General features: G+C 32.5%; 2 protein-coding genes across 2 annotated transcripts in view; both read left to right on the top strand.

The window, feature by feature from the left end:
• Window positions 1–2,159, top strand: part of RfC3 (replication factor C subunit RfC3) — a 35,928-nt gene extending 33,769 nt beyond the window's left edge. The window contains exon 11 of the mRNA XM_067276207.1: window positions 1,992–2,159. Coding sequence (XP_067132308.1) covers window positions 1,992–2,100 — 109 coding nt within the window. The 3' untranslated portion in view covers window positions 2,101–2,159. The remainder of the gene's footprint in view (window positions 1–1,991) is intronic.
• Window positions 2,160–7,456: 5,297 nt separating this feature from the next.
• Window positions 7,457–16,899, top strand: part of LOC136980155 (matrix metalloproteinase-2-like) — a 62,629-nt gene continuing 53,186 nt past the window's right edge. Inside the window, exon 1 of the mRNA XM_067276202.1 lies at window positions 7,457–7,902. Within this exon, the coding sequence (XP_067132303.1) occupies window positions 7,717–7,902 (186 nt within the window). The 5' untranslated portion in view covers window positions 7,457–7,716. The remainder of the gene's footprint in view (window positions 7,903–16,899) is intronic.

The raw sequence follows: 16,899 nt of genomic DNA, 5'->3' as shown, positions 1-16,899 counted from the left end.
ATGATGAAACATTAAGAATTCTTAATGTTAAAGCTGTCTTACAAGTTAATAAATATGCACATTTTGTTAAATATTTTTTCTTTTTATCTTAATTAACATTAAAATGCCATTGGCGCTAATATTTCCATAAGTTTTGCTTGGTGCCGATTATAACAAACTTCTTCAGAATTACACAAGAACGACATAAAATGAAAGTGATTATTAATATATAGTATAGCAGTTAAATGGGTGAAAAGTACAATACATCACACAGAGAGCAGTGCAACATATTCTTGGTATGTTATTGATTGCATGACAAATTTTTTTTCCTTAAGAGTTTTGATATTTTTTATTGTACTTCATATATCACACACTGTCCACAAAATATTGAAACTCTTAAGGCAAAAAAAAATTTGTCATGCACAACATACCCAACAATATTTAGCACCACTTTATGCGTGACATACTTCAAAGGTGAAAGAATGTTTATGCACAAATGAGGGTCACTTGCGTGGTGTCGTCTTTGAATCATAAATGACAAGCCGTGTTGTTTGAAATTTTGTACTCGAAAGGTTTTTTAATAAACATTTATTTATAATTGCCCGTTTTCCCAGATCCTGTTTAAGACGATTGTAATAAATTGCAGTTGTCTGCCGATCAAGAATTATACAAGAGCAATGTTTATTTTTTTGGATTTGTAACTCCACTACAATGCAGATCTTAAGATGTTACTGTTTTTTTTACTAAATACGTGATTAGAAAGACGAATTGATATTCACAGAAATCGATTTCGTTGGTGGCCGAGACAATAAAGATACCAGAATGCCACTCTGGAGACCCGGTAACGCACCCTAGCAATTTTAGGACAATCTGTTCGAATGTGTCGGGCTCCATTCCCCGACATCCGGCCCGGCCGAACCCACAACGGAACGATTCGGAGGCCCACTTAATGTTTAAGTGATGGAAAAAGCAAAAAAAAAAAAAGTCAATGATTTATTAAGTAAATTAAAAAAATTCAGATTAGTATTATAGTATAAATGTTAAATTTCATCTTTTCCTCATCAGTATACTTCTCAAGTAATATATAATTCAAAAAATTGGGTAAATCTCAAGTCGTGTGAGAAATACTCGAATAAGTAATTCTGCATTTGGAATAGATAATGATCAGTCTTAACAATTTGAAAGATGCATGTTCAAAGACGAAGGATGAAAGATCATCCAGAGAATTTGATGACTGTAATTTAGCCTTTAATTTAAACAGAAAAGAAAAATTTATAAACATAGGAGTAATTTATATTATTGAAAACTTATAATTGACTCTAAGTGGGTAAATTGGATATTTTACTATTACTAAAAACATCATAAAAATTAGAAAAAATAATTATATTCATTTAGATGTTAAAAAATCAATAAAATCCTTAAGCTTCCAGAATTTATGGTGTTTCTTCCTGTGTTTTAAATGCAGTTTTTTAACTTACACATTTTAATTGAACCAAAAAAAAAAAGACTATTTGTTAATTAATTTATGCATTTCTTTGTCTAAATTTAATTATTTCTAATAGAATCTACATCTAAATATTTGTTGACAATTCACTTCAGTATATAAGGTGGTCAAACAGGGTGGTCCAAAAAAAAACAACCCAGAAATTTGTTAATAACTGACTTTTGTGTATGTTTTATATTAGAATATGTAGTAATTAACTAGCTCCTACCCAAAGCGTGACTCAATACTTTAGAGATTATAAGCATATTCAATAGAACAATAAGATATATTATTATTATTATTATTATTATTCTGCTTACTCCTCAACGAAAAAACAAAGCAAAAATATTTCTTCCAGTTAGGCAGGATATGAGTCAAATCGTAGAAAATTTGATATCCTGTACAGCACCCTTCTATTAAAGAGAATGCTTGCGGTTTGGAAACAAATTTTCAAAATCTATGCGCTGATTAATTATGACGTAAATTTACATGTCTGCACTCGATTTATTATTATTTTTTTTACTTTCAGGTACAGATTATCCAGTGGAACCAGCGAGAAGATTCAATTGAGTTCACTCATAGCTGTGTTTCACGTGGCAAGAAATATGGTTCTGGATACAAAAACATCACCCAATTAAATTTGTAAATACAATTATTGTGGATTTTTTTTTAAATAATAAAACTAATTTTAAGATAATTAACTTTTTAAATTAATTAAAATATTTTTAACCGATTACGATCAGCTACAACAATTATTTACACGAAATTTTACTATCCTGGAAGTTAGTTTCCTGCTGAGTTGTTTAATAAATTATTCGACTCTTCTTTTTGGAATTTAATTATACATAAATATTAATCTGTTGTTTAAAAAAAAAAAATATTAAAGAAAATTAGAACGTTTTTAACATTAGTTTTTTACGTGAACAGAATATATATATATATTTTTTTTTAACATTGAAATTCGTTTATTAAATAGTAATTCGTTGTAATCAACTAATGGATTGCTAATTTGATAAAGTCATTTTGTCTGGAGTATGAATTATAAGATATTAATTTCATATTAAAGGTTTTTTCCCTTGTTTTCGCTGTTGGAAACCATTTATAACGCATCGAATTTAAGGGAATTTGCGTTAATAACGGCTCCTTTACGAAAAAATATTTATTTTTATTTTTTTAATCCGAAATTGGAAACAGAAACAGTCATTTTTTTCTTCGTCTAGGAAAAAGGAAAGAAATTATGACTTTATAAGGACAATTTTTGAGTGTTAAATGTAAATATATTCGGTGAAATCCCCTATTAACTAGTACCGTTTCCTATGCTCTTTAGGCAAAAAAAAAGGGTAGGCATATCCCTAATTATTTTCGGAATTACTTACTGATTACTGATTAAAAAATTGATCAATCATTTATAGGATTTATACAGATGATGCAGCAATTAATTGGCAGGATTTAGGTCCAATGAACAAAACATTAGCTTAATTTGTTGTAGGATTTTCGATCTGTAGACGTTTTTCCATTTAATTTACAAGCTATTTAGAACAAATGGGATAATTCTTAATTAATTAATTATTTTCCTGGTAAAAGAGTAATTTAATCCGAAAGAATCGCGATAGTCTTATAATAAGATATAAAATTTTATTTATATCAACACTAACTCATTAAAATAATAATAATAATAAAAATAAAAAAATATAGGGTATAAATTTTGGTAGTTTATAGTATATTATAAGATTAAATCTGGCAATTTTCCTGCATATAAATGTATTTTTTAGAGCTAGAGTTTGTAATAAATCAGGATGAGAAATATACATATATATAAATATATAGTATTTATTTCACGTTTTATAATAAATATCTTTACTATATTGTAATTTTCAGATAGGGACATTGTTGTTGTTATATTTTTTGCTGAAGAGGGGGAAAAATATTGAAGAAAATACTGAAAATTCTCTTTAGTTTTTTCTTCTTCAGCAGTTTAGCTAAAAATTCCGCCTTGTTTACTATTATAAGTGCTGAAAAATTGGAAATAAAAAGAAAAATTCTATACTTAAACTCTTAATTTCCCCAATTTTTTAAAGTTCTTCACCCGGATAGATGAAATTACTGCTTGTTTTTATTATACATTACATATTCTTCAGCATTACATTAAACATTCTCTAGTAGTTAATGCAGAAAGTTGCTTATTTTAGCATTAATTTAACTCCTTAAGCTTTATAGAAGAATCAAAACAGAGCACAAAAAAATGTCTTTTTTGCACCAAACTCGTACAAAAAAAAAGCTTATAATGAAACAAGAAACGTTTTCATTTCATTAAATTTATCGAGTGTCCTAGAATAGTACTTGTCGTTTCAGTATAATGGGCGAAATTTAGAATGGATCCCTAGTTTAATTGAAGTTGATATTTTGTATCGAATGTTATCTAAGCTTATAAAGTAAAAATAAGACATTGGTACAAAAACTCCTATCAACCCGCTAATCGAGTGGGTGATATATTTATTACTCGACACGTGCCATCTCCATGGCCGAATTCTAGTTGACAAATAACAGTCGCATTTAAACTTCCCCACACCACGTTCTATTAATGTGTATAGGAAAGTTTATATTCTAACATAGACGAATTTATAACCAGTAAGGATATAGATAAATTATTTGCCATAATAAAAATGATTGGAGATGACTTCACTTTTGGATAGATTAGGTGACAAAACGGGGTGGCGTGGGCGGGTCCAGATGTCACGAAAATCGAGTCGACCCTTAGCTAACACTAAACAGACTCGAGTTTAGTTTGCGGTTTTAAATTTTCCATGCTCTTACTCATTCGTCACGTCTATTGGCGTTACGATATAGAAGCCGTTTAGTCGTCGTAACGTCAGTGCCAATTGAAAGAGACTCGGCTTTATCGGTTACCCGTCCGTAACGTTTGAGAGAAATCGTTCTTGAATTAAACAGAAAAAACGTAACGTGTTGAAAGTAGGGTTATTTGGCTTCCTTTCTGTTAAATTTCAATGTTTTATATCCACAAAAACTTCATTAAATACACGTTTAAACTTCAGTTCCTGTTTTGTTTATTCCTAGATAAATAGATTAGTTATAATTTAATAGATGCATTTCTTAAAATTCTTATCGGAATTGTGGAAATATATGGGTGCCATCTTGTAAAAAAAACTAATATATATTTTTAAATACATATAAATAAATTACGCTTATTTTCAGTACAAAGATACTTCAAATTACATTACGTATATTTTCTGTAGTTATTTTTTCATAAATTAGTTTTATAACATGATTTATTTTATCGAAGAAACACTTTTAAACGCGTATATTTTTATTGTACGCGTGTTCATTTATATATTTTCACGTGTAAACGAGTAAATTTACGGTAAAAATATACACACGTACGCGCGTTTAACACGCAACATTAACACAAGAACTAGGATAAATATAGACACCAGATATTCATTCGTGTACGTAATCAAACACACTATTCATACAAGTTATCTGGAAAATATTCAAATGGTTTAACAGTACTGTACGTAAGTCAATAATCGAATACTGTACCGTATTCTCACGGTTTTAATGCGTTACCTATTCTAAGAATTTTAATATTAGTTTTAAGACGGATGTAGCAAATTAGCAAATGAATTTTTACAACGAATAATTTAGATATTTGCGCGTTTGCTATGCCTGATATTATTTATTAAAGCGCGTCTGTTAACACAGCCTAAATTTAGAAGCGCCACCAGCCGCACGTTATCAATATGTTATTATATAATAATACAATTGCCGGTTGTAAATTTGTCGACTAATAAAAATTTCAGATATTAATTTAATTGATCTTATATTTTTGTTCGCCAGATGGCGGTAAGGCTAGGGAGCCGTCACGCGGACCTGGGGCCCTCCCGTTGTTGAAAATTTAGTGTTTTTTTTTCTATTTTTTTCGCCGCTTTTTCCTAAATTGAATTCGCGTTAATGTTGCGTGAATAACTTTTTAGTAACGACAATTATTTTTATTCGTTTGTCCTTGACGTAGCCGAGTGTACGAATCATTGTCCTTTACGTGTGATATAATCGCAACTGTCACGGTTATCGATACTTTTATGTTCCTTATCAAAGTACACAATTCGGTTTTACAGTTTCTTATCGTTCATTTTACTGTAAATTTTTGCAAAATAAAAAATCGATTATGTACTAGCATAAAAACAGTTGTGCCATTTTTAATTGTTTCAGCTTATACTCTTGTATAAGAAAAAAAATAATAAAAATTGATCGGATTCTGTTCATCCGTCATAAACAACACGAGACTGGTTTGTGTATGCAAATTAATAACAAAAAGTTTATCCACGTAGTTTAAAATACATTGACATTGGACAATTCGAGTAAACAAAATCTATTTTAAATTTGTTTACCGACAAAATAACCTTCCGATCCGAAACCGTTTTTGTCTCATTTCTCATATTGAATACACGCAGAATAAAAATAGCGTTGAAAACTTATATCTTGATGGATTCATTAAAAAATTTTTAAAAAAAATTAATATTTTAAAGAAATAATTGTATTTTATCGTATAATTTTTCATATTAGTCACGACATTACTCCATCTTTTAAAAAATGATTTACATAAAGTTTGAATATTTTCGAATTTTCTTCTATACCAATCGTATTTTAATATAACGTGACGTAATAATCGAACACGAAACCGTTTTTTACGTCAATTACGTTTTTTTATGAAATTGCAAAGTTGTGAAACGCATTTTAATTACATTGTTCTTTTTTTAATTTTTAGTTTTTAAAGCGCTGTTCTTTATAAACATTTTATATACAAATAAATACGCTTGTAATAAAATACCCAGCTTATAAATTGTATTTAGATGATAATTTTTATAAATTGAGTGATTATTTTTTTATTAATTAACATACCAGAAAAATAGTTTTGTTCCCTTAATTCTTATATATATTATATATATATTTTTTTACGTGTACGTGAAGCAATTCGAACTTTTATCGCGACGTCAAAACTCGAGTCACACCAAAACAAAACCCACACACGAGATTACTATTCATTCAAACACATTTAATATCCTATAACAAACATACTAGTTAATAAAAATCTTTTATTTCACTCGAGCAAGTAATCTATTCATAAAATTGATCACAAATCTGTAGAATATAATCCTCTACCGGGTACTTTAATCCCAAACAATTTCTGTGTAAGTCTATATCTTTAGTATTGCCAAACTGGGCACACGAATGGCATCCTAAATATATACAATGTCGACAATTCTCTTTAATATCTGGCTTAATCTTTTGTTGCCTAACTTATTATTCTCCACAACTCTTACTTTATCACTTTCTAAAGCTTTTATTTACTTTCTGTACTATCCAACTTTTAACACTCTACTCGATGCGGCATGTTAATGCTCTTTAGTTGATTTTTTTATATATAGAAAATGATGAATTGTTTTTTAAATTTCTAATTTCGAACTTTAATAAAAGCAGGGATGTTCTTTTTTTTCTAACAATACAAATTGAAGAGAGCGATTTCTTTACCTGAACGAAGGTTGGATAGTGTTCTGTACAATTAATTACTGTACATAACATCAGATACTTAGTACGTATAAAAAATACAAGGAAAGAAAAAGAAAGATACGCTAAAAGGAAGTTGTATATGATTAAAAACAAGACAAACAAAAAGAAATTGTGTTAACAAGCTACGAAATTAATCGAATTTTAAAAGTTAAGTAGCTTTAATACCTGTTTAACTGTGTTATGTTTTAGATAAAAAAAGAAGAATTTTAAGAGAACTTTTATCGTGAAAGGGCATTGTTTAATTACACAGAAAACATCGAGTTTCACTTGTGTAGCGTTGAGATAATTGTGTAGAAAATGGGCTGTTTTTTCTGACATTACAATTTCTTTGTAATTTTACGAAAGAAACACATTAACGGAAATACTAGCATTACTTCCCGTGTTTAGAAACCCAATGAATACAACAGACGCATTCTGGCAGGGCTTAAATGACGTCACAGGCAGATATTTACACTTTAAAACCACTCCCTTTCATGCTGCTGGCATATAGTAGAGCGCATAAAGCCAATCGATTGAACGTAAACATCGCAGTTCCACCCCACCGAGAGAGTGAGGCGATCCAACGATTAGGTTACAGACAGACAGAACGAGATCAACAGTGAGAAGACACGAGAGTTGGTTGTCTGCTTGCTTGCATGTGTTGTAGGTGAAGAGGTGTTCCTGGCACAATGCTGCTGGCGGCTGGAAGACCAGGCTGCGGAAAGGGAAAATGGATTAGGACAAATTTTAAATGCCCACGTCTGTCACCTGCAAGGCTATTATTAACGGCCTCTTGCTTTATAGCCTTACAGTTGGATGCCTGTGAGTGCTCGCCAAATAGGACTATGCCCAGCAATGCCATATCGCAAGCAGTAGTAAGTACCGATTTGTTCGTGTTAAGTCTTCAAAAATGGCGATGATTTTAAGTATTAACTTTATTTTTCTACACAAGAGTTTGTATATTTGTTACATTAACGTAAAGTTTCTCGTGTTAACACTCGTTGGGGTGTATATATATATATGTGTATATACTCGCGTCGTTTTCCATTCGGTCGCTAGATGGTAGAACGATCGCTGGCAGCGTGGTCGTCATGGTAACGTGCGGGACAGTGAAATAAAAAAAAGCTGGCAACGTGTCGATGGTTGCGCATCCTTTGTCTTCTCTACATAATTTTCTATTCTTTTAATTAAAAAATATATATATATATATTTAAATTTTTTAAAATTATAATTTAACTTTTATCAGATAAAAAAATAATAATAAAACAGAAAGCTTATCGGGACGGGTAAAAGCAATTTGCTTACGTCATTAGGGAATGAATACGTTTTTAAGATGCCCGAGAAGACCTGTCGCTCCCATCCCTCATTACTCAAAAGGGATGGCGAAATTGGCGTTTAAACCAACGAAATGCCAATGTTAAAGATAATTCGATTGTTTAGAAACACAAGAAATTTGATTTTGCCAAAGTGGAACATTTAAATTTGTTTCGATCCCGTGTATATAACGGTCTATACCCCTAAATGGCATGGTTGCTTCGACCTTATTGTTTTTTAACCTTCTATAGTACATTACTGTGGGAGGTAACCTATTTTCAGATGCGACCTTTCACTTTTTTTACCCCTCCTCCCCCTTCTTATAAAGAAATTAACTGGTTAATGGGATGTAAAAATGTAAATTGTGTATATAGGCTAGCTTACAAAATTCGGTTCCTTTTTTTCTCTCATCGGAATTTGAAGTCATTTAATTGCAGAAGCAAATACATATATACTTATAAGGCGATTTTTTAATGTATAATTTACGTTTGTTTATTTGTCTGTACAGCAATCGTACGTAATTTCGGATTTTTTTTTAACGCTTTTAATACTTTCGGCCATCTTGAAAATAAAAGTTGTAATAACAACGAAGTAAAACACTTATTTTTTTCGTTTTGTACCAAGTTTTATATTCGTACGTTAATAGAGACACGATAATTTATACAATTATTTGAGTTAATTACAGTATCTATAATGGAGGGTGGGGGAAATACAATATATATATATGGTAATCTTAAAAAACAATTTTACAAGATTACAAGATCTTACATAAGTCCAGAAGCTTACAATTTTACAAGTAATTTTTCATTTCTGTACATAAGTTAACGGGATAAAACTTTAATCACGTACACACGGACGACCTTTATTGAATTCTTGTTTGTTCTTTTTTTTTCGTAGCCAGGACCATAATATACGAAGGGGTCAAATGAAAATTACGAAGTTTATTTTTTACATTCGGAAGAATAAACTTACTAATTTGCATTCTCTTCCCCCTTTTTAACGTTAGCAATACGAAGAAAATCGTAAACTTAAGACGACGGGAAGGTGAAACGCGTGGAATTAATTACGTTCAATTCTCTTGAGTAATGGTTTAATTTCGTGGTATTAAAATGCTGAAGCAGAATTCGCCGGGTTCATAAACCGAACGAAGAAAGGGGGGGAAAAAATAAGACTAATTTTATGCCTGGCCAATTAACTCGAACGATGATGATGATGCCGTTTAGTTTCGTCTCATCTCTTTGTCTTGAGGGGAATTTCTCATCAGAAATTCGATTTTTAAAGCTTTTTTTCCCCCTGTTTGTTTGTTTAATTACGGAAAAAAAATGATTATTAAATAAGATTTATTATTGTTTCTCTTGTTTGCTGCGTTATGAATGGAAAGCATTACAAGAGGACGTTGAACTAGAAACGTTCTACTATTTGTAGCGTAACCGTTATCTTGTGTAGTGTTGTTTATATTGTTAAAGTGGGCGATATTGGCCGAGAAATAATCATCTTCGCCCAATTTAGAAATCGTTCTTAACCGCTAGATCTGTCCTAAATGAGGCTTTGATTATACCGGGTAGACTTATTGATGGAAGCTCACGTGTACTGTACGTAGAAATTCGCTTTGCTTACGTTCATTTCGTTACAATTCGATTATTGATGTTATCTCGTTATAGCGTTGATGAAATTCGAAAGTTTTATTTGTATTTTTTTTTTTTTTAATAGAAAAACGGTAACACTTAAGAGGCCTTTTTTAGCTAAGAGATTAGAGAAAGGCCTCTTATGAGTTACAAATGTCGTTGTAAGTTTAAATCGGGGGGACTCCTTTTATTATTTTCTAATGTTTTAATAATTTTAACGTTTACAGAATTACTCCGGTGACATTTAGTTGTAATTTATCAGACGTTCGAATAATAAAATTTTAAAATATTCTCGAATGTTACGTGAAAAATTTACGCGAACGTCGTAAAAATTTTCAAAGTACTACCGCGCAATACGTGAACAATTTTGAAATATTTTGTAGGAAACTCTTGGAAAATGTAAAAGCTGTCAGCACTTTATGTTTAAATTACCGAATTTAATAAATAAATAAAATAGATTGGCGAATTTCGAGAAAAAACGTTATTAAAAATGAACGAAATTGATCGAGGAATTATAACGAAAGTACCGTATTTTAGGGCATTATAATAAAATCTTTAGAAATTAGAATAGACACTCCGCAATTCATTTGCCATCGTACATCCGATTAGCACTCACTACACAATTTTTTTTTCGGTTTTTTTCATTCTTTTGACCTTATCCGTCCCCGGCTCTTAGTCACGAGATCGTCTTCCCATAGTTAGGCCATGTTTTGTAAACCGAAGCCAACGTCTCCCAGGTCATATCCCAACAGAATCCAAGGTCTCTCTCCATCTGCTCGTCGACAGATGTGTTTGCCGACGTTGGTCTACCACCGCTCTTACATCGCCGCTCATCTATACACCCGACATCGAATTTTCTCTGGTTAATCACAAACCACTCGAAATTAACTTCCTCACAATCCACACGCGCTTACCTTTCTACATTTTCCATAATTTAAATAATAATAATAATAAGAAGAAGAATTAATTTTCTTATATTTTAATCGTGGGGGGGGTGTGCTTCGATTTTAATATATTTTTATAAGCAAGTTGGGCAACACCTGGCGGTCCATTCGGTAACTACGAATGCAGGCCCGTCGATGGTCGCTTAGCAACCGCTGCACAGTATGCAATAAATGTCATTGACCCATGCGATATCACTTGTCATATCGAAAGAGACGAGATCCGCGGACCGAGTTTATTTTTTAATGGTTAAAGATGCAATGGGGAGGGAGGTAGATACGAGCTCGCGTATATTAAAGAACGGTGTAATATATTTAAGGGGGTTCTCGTTAAAAATCGAGTAAAATACTCGTTTCGAATACATAAAAGTAAGTAAATCGAGAGAAGACCTAACTAGTTCAATAGTCCTTGAACAGAAAATCGTAATTGGATGCCGTGGGGTGGATTCCGAGTACCTGGAACGGCCATCGCTAATCGTCGACCTGTCCGCCGATTGGCACCATAGACACATCCATTTTTATTTGATTATTATTATTATTATTTTATAAGCCGGTTGAAGATGGAAGAGTCTTCGAGAACGCATCTTCTTTTAACGGTAAATACACGCGCCATTTTTTTTTTTAAATTTGTTAATTTATCCACGTTAAAGTTCAGTTTTGTGCATTATCCTACGAAGTTTCCACGTTATTTCTAGTTGTGATTCTACTCCCCCCCGTCGAACGCAAATTACCTAATTTCGCGTGATGAAATCTGTTACTGAACAGATGCCCGCTTGTCTAATAATGCATTCGCGTGATCTTCTTTCTGCTTATTCACGGAAGTTAATATCTTTAAACGACAGATGTATTTGTCGCATTGTTTTTTTTCTTTATATATATATATATATGTATTTTTGTATTTTTGCCTCCCTTACGCAGGACGTGATGTAATGTTCGATCGTCACGTTTGCGCGTTAATCGGTTTTATTGATAGAAATGATCGAACGGGATTAATTTGTGTAAATTACAACTTTGGCATTCTTGCCCAATTGAGCTTCAAAACCCTCATTACGCCGTAAAATATACCGTATAAGTAACGTAAGCGTTAATCTATTCCGTTTATGTATTTAATAACTGAATGTCCGTGGGTATTGAAGTGGTACCCGGTGAAGGTGTCGGCGTTTTGGCTCATTTTATACCATAAAATGCGAGAATTTTGGTATCTATCCCGTTTTTAAATTCAGTAATCGCCGTCAACACGTTTAATGATATCGAAAATAAAGAGGATGATGATAAATTATCTTTTTTATCAGGTGCCACTTGAACTTCACGAACAAAGGCTCTGTATCTTCAACCTTCTTGTCGATTACCATCAACTTTTTTTAAACTTCAATGCGATTCTTTCAATGCTTTAGAGGACATTTTTATTTGATTTTATTCCGGTGGAGTAGGGTGTTTGTCGCGTAAATAGTTTACTTGAATGGTGTCTTGTATATAAATATAACCGTACAGATCATTTGCATGTAAAGAGGTTTGGTCCGAAGAAGTCGAACACGCTTCTAATTTCTCTCCTTAAGTTTTAAATGAGTTTTCGTTCCTTGTCGTCGATTTATCAGAAATCAATTAACCGTCTTCTTCGTCTAACCGGAGCAACGACCCGGCAAACTGTATTAATCTAACCAAATAAGACACATTTCTAGTCCCGAATTATATCGTAGCCCACCAACAGCGAGTTCAACTAGACGATAAATGAGCACCCTAGAGCTGTAGCGTATAAAAGAGCGAAGGAGGGAGGGGAAAAAACAGTGCCAATGGCCTAGTAAATGGCATCGCTTCTAATATCCGAGACAATTCGTAATTAAAAAAAAAAGAATTTTTCCAACTCGTAGCAATCGAGTAGGTTGACTAGCATCGAAAATTACAGTATAACTAGGATATTCAATTACCTTAATCACTACGAGACCGGGAGGGAAAAAAATCCCCGAAAAGTATATACACACTTCCGTGTTCGAGGCGGTTAGTTCCATAACCACAAAGATGAATCGAAAAGAGTGGATGACATCACTGTAACATATCCCACGACTTTATCTTACTAGTGAGTCATTCGCGGAATATTCGTCCATCCCGCTATTTTTTGCGACATCTGTTTATCTCTTGTTTTCGCCAGGGGCAGATCTCTCCGCACGTTTCTCCATGCGAAACCGTGTTGAAGATTTCGAGAATAGAAACTATTAGTATCCGTTTGGGAGGCAACTGCATCATCCTCCTCCTCCTCCTTCTTCCTTCCCCCCTTTCTACGCTTCTTCTACATCCTTCCCTCCCCCCTCTCGAGCACTTCTGTTCGCAAAAATAAATTGCAGACACAAAAGTGTTTCTCGTTCTAAAGAGGTTTGTTTGTCTGGCACTCGCCAAAACATCAGACGAGTTTATTTTAAAAATATTTTCTTTCTTTCTTTTTTTTTTTTTAAATGGTGTACAAGTCGAATATATATACTGTATATATATATTTATGAAGAGTTTTACGGGAGTTGCTCACGTTTTAAGGCTAGTAAATCGTTCGTTTCCGACTAATTTAGCGACCTTGGAGACGGATGCGAGAGATCTCAGAATAGGGATGATGCGTTTTAAGTGCTCTTTCGCCATCTACTGGCAATCGAGTCGAAACTGATAACGACTCATCTTTATGGCTCCATTAATTAAACGCCCGTTTTTTACGGCGACATTTTAGCTGGAAAAAATAAAAAATAAACGTAGTTTTTCGTTAAAGTACGGTCGAAAAGTGATAATTTAATTGTTGAAGGGAGCGTATATAGTAATTAGATATCCGTTTTTCAACAGCGATTTACCGGAAGGTGAAGCTATTTTTAATCGAAATTCTGTCGAAAAGTGATAATTTAATCGACGAAAATGAACGAATTTAATATTTTTTTTCCAGCAAAACGTATCGAAATAATCCAATAGAAGTCTATTCAGAGATTTTCAAAGTGATTTTTACATTGGAATTTAGTTATTTTGTTGGAAAACAGAGCGAAAATTTTCAAATTTATAAAAACTCTTTTCGCTTGTAACAGACATAATTACAATTTTTTTTTTATTATATTATGTAATTTTCTACATTATTGTCGGTATATCAATTTTTATGTGTATTCTAGTATAAATTCTTTATATATTTTTGTATAAATTACGCGAAAGAATATTCCATTTTGAAGTTGATAAACTTGGTAAACATTGTGACAATTAATTTACGTCTGAGTAGAGGTAAGTTTGAAGGCCAGACGTTCTCTCAATTAAAAAACGAAGAAGAAAAAGAAAGGGGGCAAAAAAAGAGAAAGGAAACAAAGAAAGATGCAAACTCACCTAAGGCGTATTTAAAGTAATGATACAAGAAAATACATCCTTTGTCCAAGGTCATTTAATGTTCTGCTAGGTGTCAAGAGCCATGAACTCGGTAATTATTGCACTATAGTTGTATTATGAAAACCTCTGGCACTAATTCAGAACAAAAAAGAAAAAAAAAACTCCCATCATTAGAGAGTGTGTTTAATTATATAAATTTATCCTCTGGCACTAATTCAGAACAAAAAAGAAAAAAAAAACTCCCATCATTAGAGAGTGTGTTTAATTATATAAATTTACTGTAAATTCAATAAATTCTTATCCTTTTATTGAGAATATATATATATATATATAATATTTTCTTAATTATATTAATTAAAAAAAAGGGAAAATAAATAAATAAATAGTAGTTACATTTCCAGCAATACAAGACGACATTCAGGAAAGCCGTACTCGAAGGGGCGAATAAAAATCTAGAAAATAATAGGAGAGTAATAATGTATGCTAGAATTCTATTTAATAATAACGTTTCTTGTTACGATTAAATTGAATTTGTATGGATAAAATCGCCATCCATCTTTAACATATATTTATTTATTTATTTATGTTTAAAATGGAGAGTTATAATAGATGAATTGGAGAGTTAAAAACGTTATATTCGTGCAATAAATTTGGCGAAAAACAGGAAGTTTAAACGCAATAGACGAGAATAATGTTGGGCACACACACACATATGGCTTTGGTTTACTTCATTCATTTGTAATGACGCATGGCACGTGGGGTGAACCGAATGAATTGCTACATTTTCTTTAGAAAAGGGAGGGAAACGTGACAGGTGTCTCGAAAGCATCATTCGTCGCCGGAATGACAACTTGCGCCGTTACTTAACCACTCGACCGTAATTTATATACTGCTATATTCACGGTATGTTTAACAGAACCTCAAAAAAAGGGGGGAGGGAGAAATATGCCGCACATCTTAAGGCTTTCTTTTCTTTTCTGTTGAGATTCTTCGAGTGTAAGATGCCTTCGAGTGTAATTTAGTGCCTTAATTTTCACTTCGACGTACGTCGAAGTGAAAATTAAGGCATTAAATTAGAGTGATTATGTGTTTTTGAGGCCTTAACTTTCACTTCAACGTATAGTTAAGGCCTCAAAAATACCAAAATTAAGGCTTTAATGCTTCATATTTATATAGGGAGGGGGAAAAACGAGAAGAAAACAAAGATTTCGTTAAATTTCTTGCGTGTTTTTATATTATTTACAAATTAAAATCCAGCGAGTTAATTTTGAAATGGCACCTGCGTTACATTATTGAATGGTTTAGAGACGTGATGCATGTAAACCGGTTTTTTTTTTCTTTTTAGAAAATAAATGATTGTTTTTGCTATTCAAAACACGCTTGGCATTTCCCAAAACTGTATAAATCTTTCAAAAAACACAAGAGAGTCGTTTTATCTGGGAAAAGTGTTGCAGATTCCCCATTCCAAATGAGACAATGTGTCCAGGCAGGCCATTTCCAAATCCTATGAATAATTTCGACCCTTTTTTTTTCCTCCTGCTTTTTCGGGGGTCCGATTCATTTTCCGAATGTAATTTCTTCTCTTTTGATTACTTCTAAGTTGTTTAACATCATTTAAAGACTTTCTCCCCTCTCCGATTTCCCTCTCTCTTCGATTTTAACTAGCTTAGCTGACGGTTAAATTTAAAATAAGATGTTTTAATTACGTATTGATTTTGTTTTTTACTGGAAAACTCTTAAAATAATTTAATAACATTGTCTAAACCCATGCTGTTTAGTTTAGACTTAGTGCAAAAATTAAAGAAAGAAAGAAAAAAAAAAAAAAGGGTCTCATTACAGCGTTGCTCTGCTCGGTGGCACAATAATCAAATGGCATCCATTGCAATTTTATCGATTAAATATAGGATAAGTGGCTTCGAATTGTGACAAAAATTGCAGGGCATTTATCCTATTCTTAAAATAATGAGGGGGTGATGGCTGTCTCGACGTCATCGGCTTTGTAAAAGTAGAAGGACGTTACACACGTGGCAACGTTGTGTTAATGACCGGAAACACTTTTGAGCAGATGTTAGGTGGCAAAAATATATATAAAAACACCCCTCTTCTATACCTGATCGATCTGGGTGGTCTTTTCTTTTCGTTCATATCTCCAACAGGCTACTACTAAGAACCATTTTTTAAATCGAAGATACAAAGAAACTCTTCGTCTACCCCCGTTTTGTTTTTGTTTTTTTCTTAACCGTAGAAACGAAAATTAATATAACGAGATATTTAAAAGGTCCTAGTTCCACTGACCCATCGACAAAATTTGGGTCAAAAAATCTTCGATAATTAGATGGTAAGTAAAGTGTCAAGTTTAAGTAGCTGTCAGAGGGTCGTTGCACGCTTGGCACATCAAACCGTGCTGTTGTAGATGACTCATCAGACACCATCCGTCAGTCTGATCTTTATGTAAACAAGACGTTTTGTTTAAGGTAGACGAAATCTCCGACAATCTACTACATTAATGTGTATTAAGCATTGCGTTGTACGCGAATAAAGTTTAATACGAGTCGAGGGTCGATGCTTTCCCAGTTATTCGATCGCGGCACTCTTCTTCTACTACAGTTATATTTAGAAATTTCTAATCAAAATAAACATCAAATTGTGTAAATAC

This window comes from Centruroides vittatus, unplaced genomic scaffold (genome assembly GCF_030686945.1).
Source record: "Centruroides vittatus isolate TY-2023 unplaced genomic scaffold, ASM3068694v2 contig_680, whole genome shotgun sequence".
NCBI lineage: Eukaryota > Metazoa > Arthropoda > Arachnida > Scorpiones > Buthidae > Centruroides > Centruroides vittatus.
Note: the sequence above shows the minus strand (reverse complement) of the source record. Positions and strands in the feature narration are given on the sequence as shown.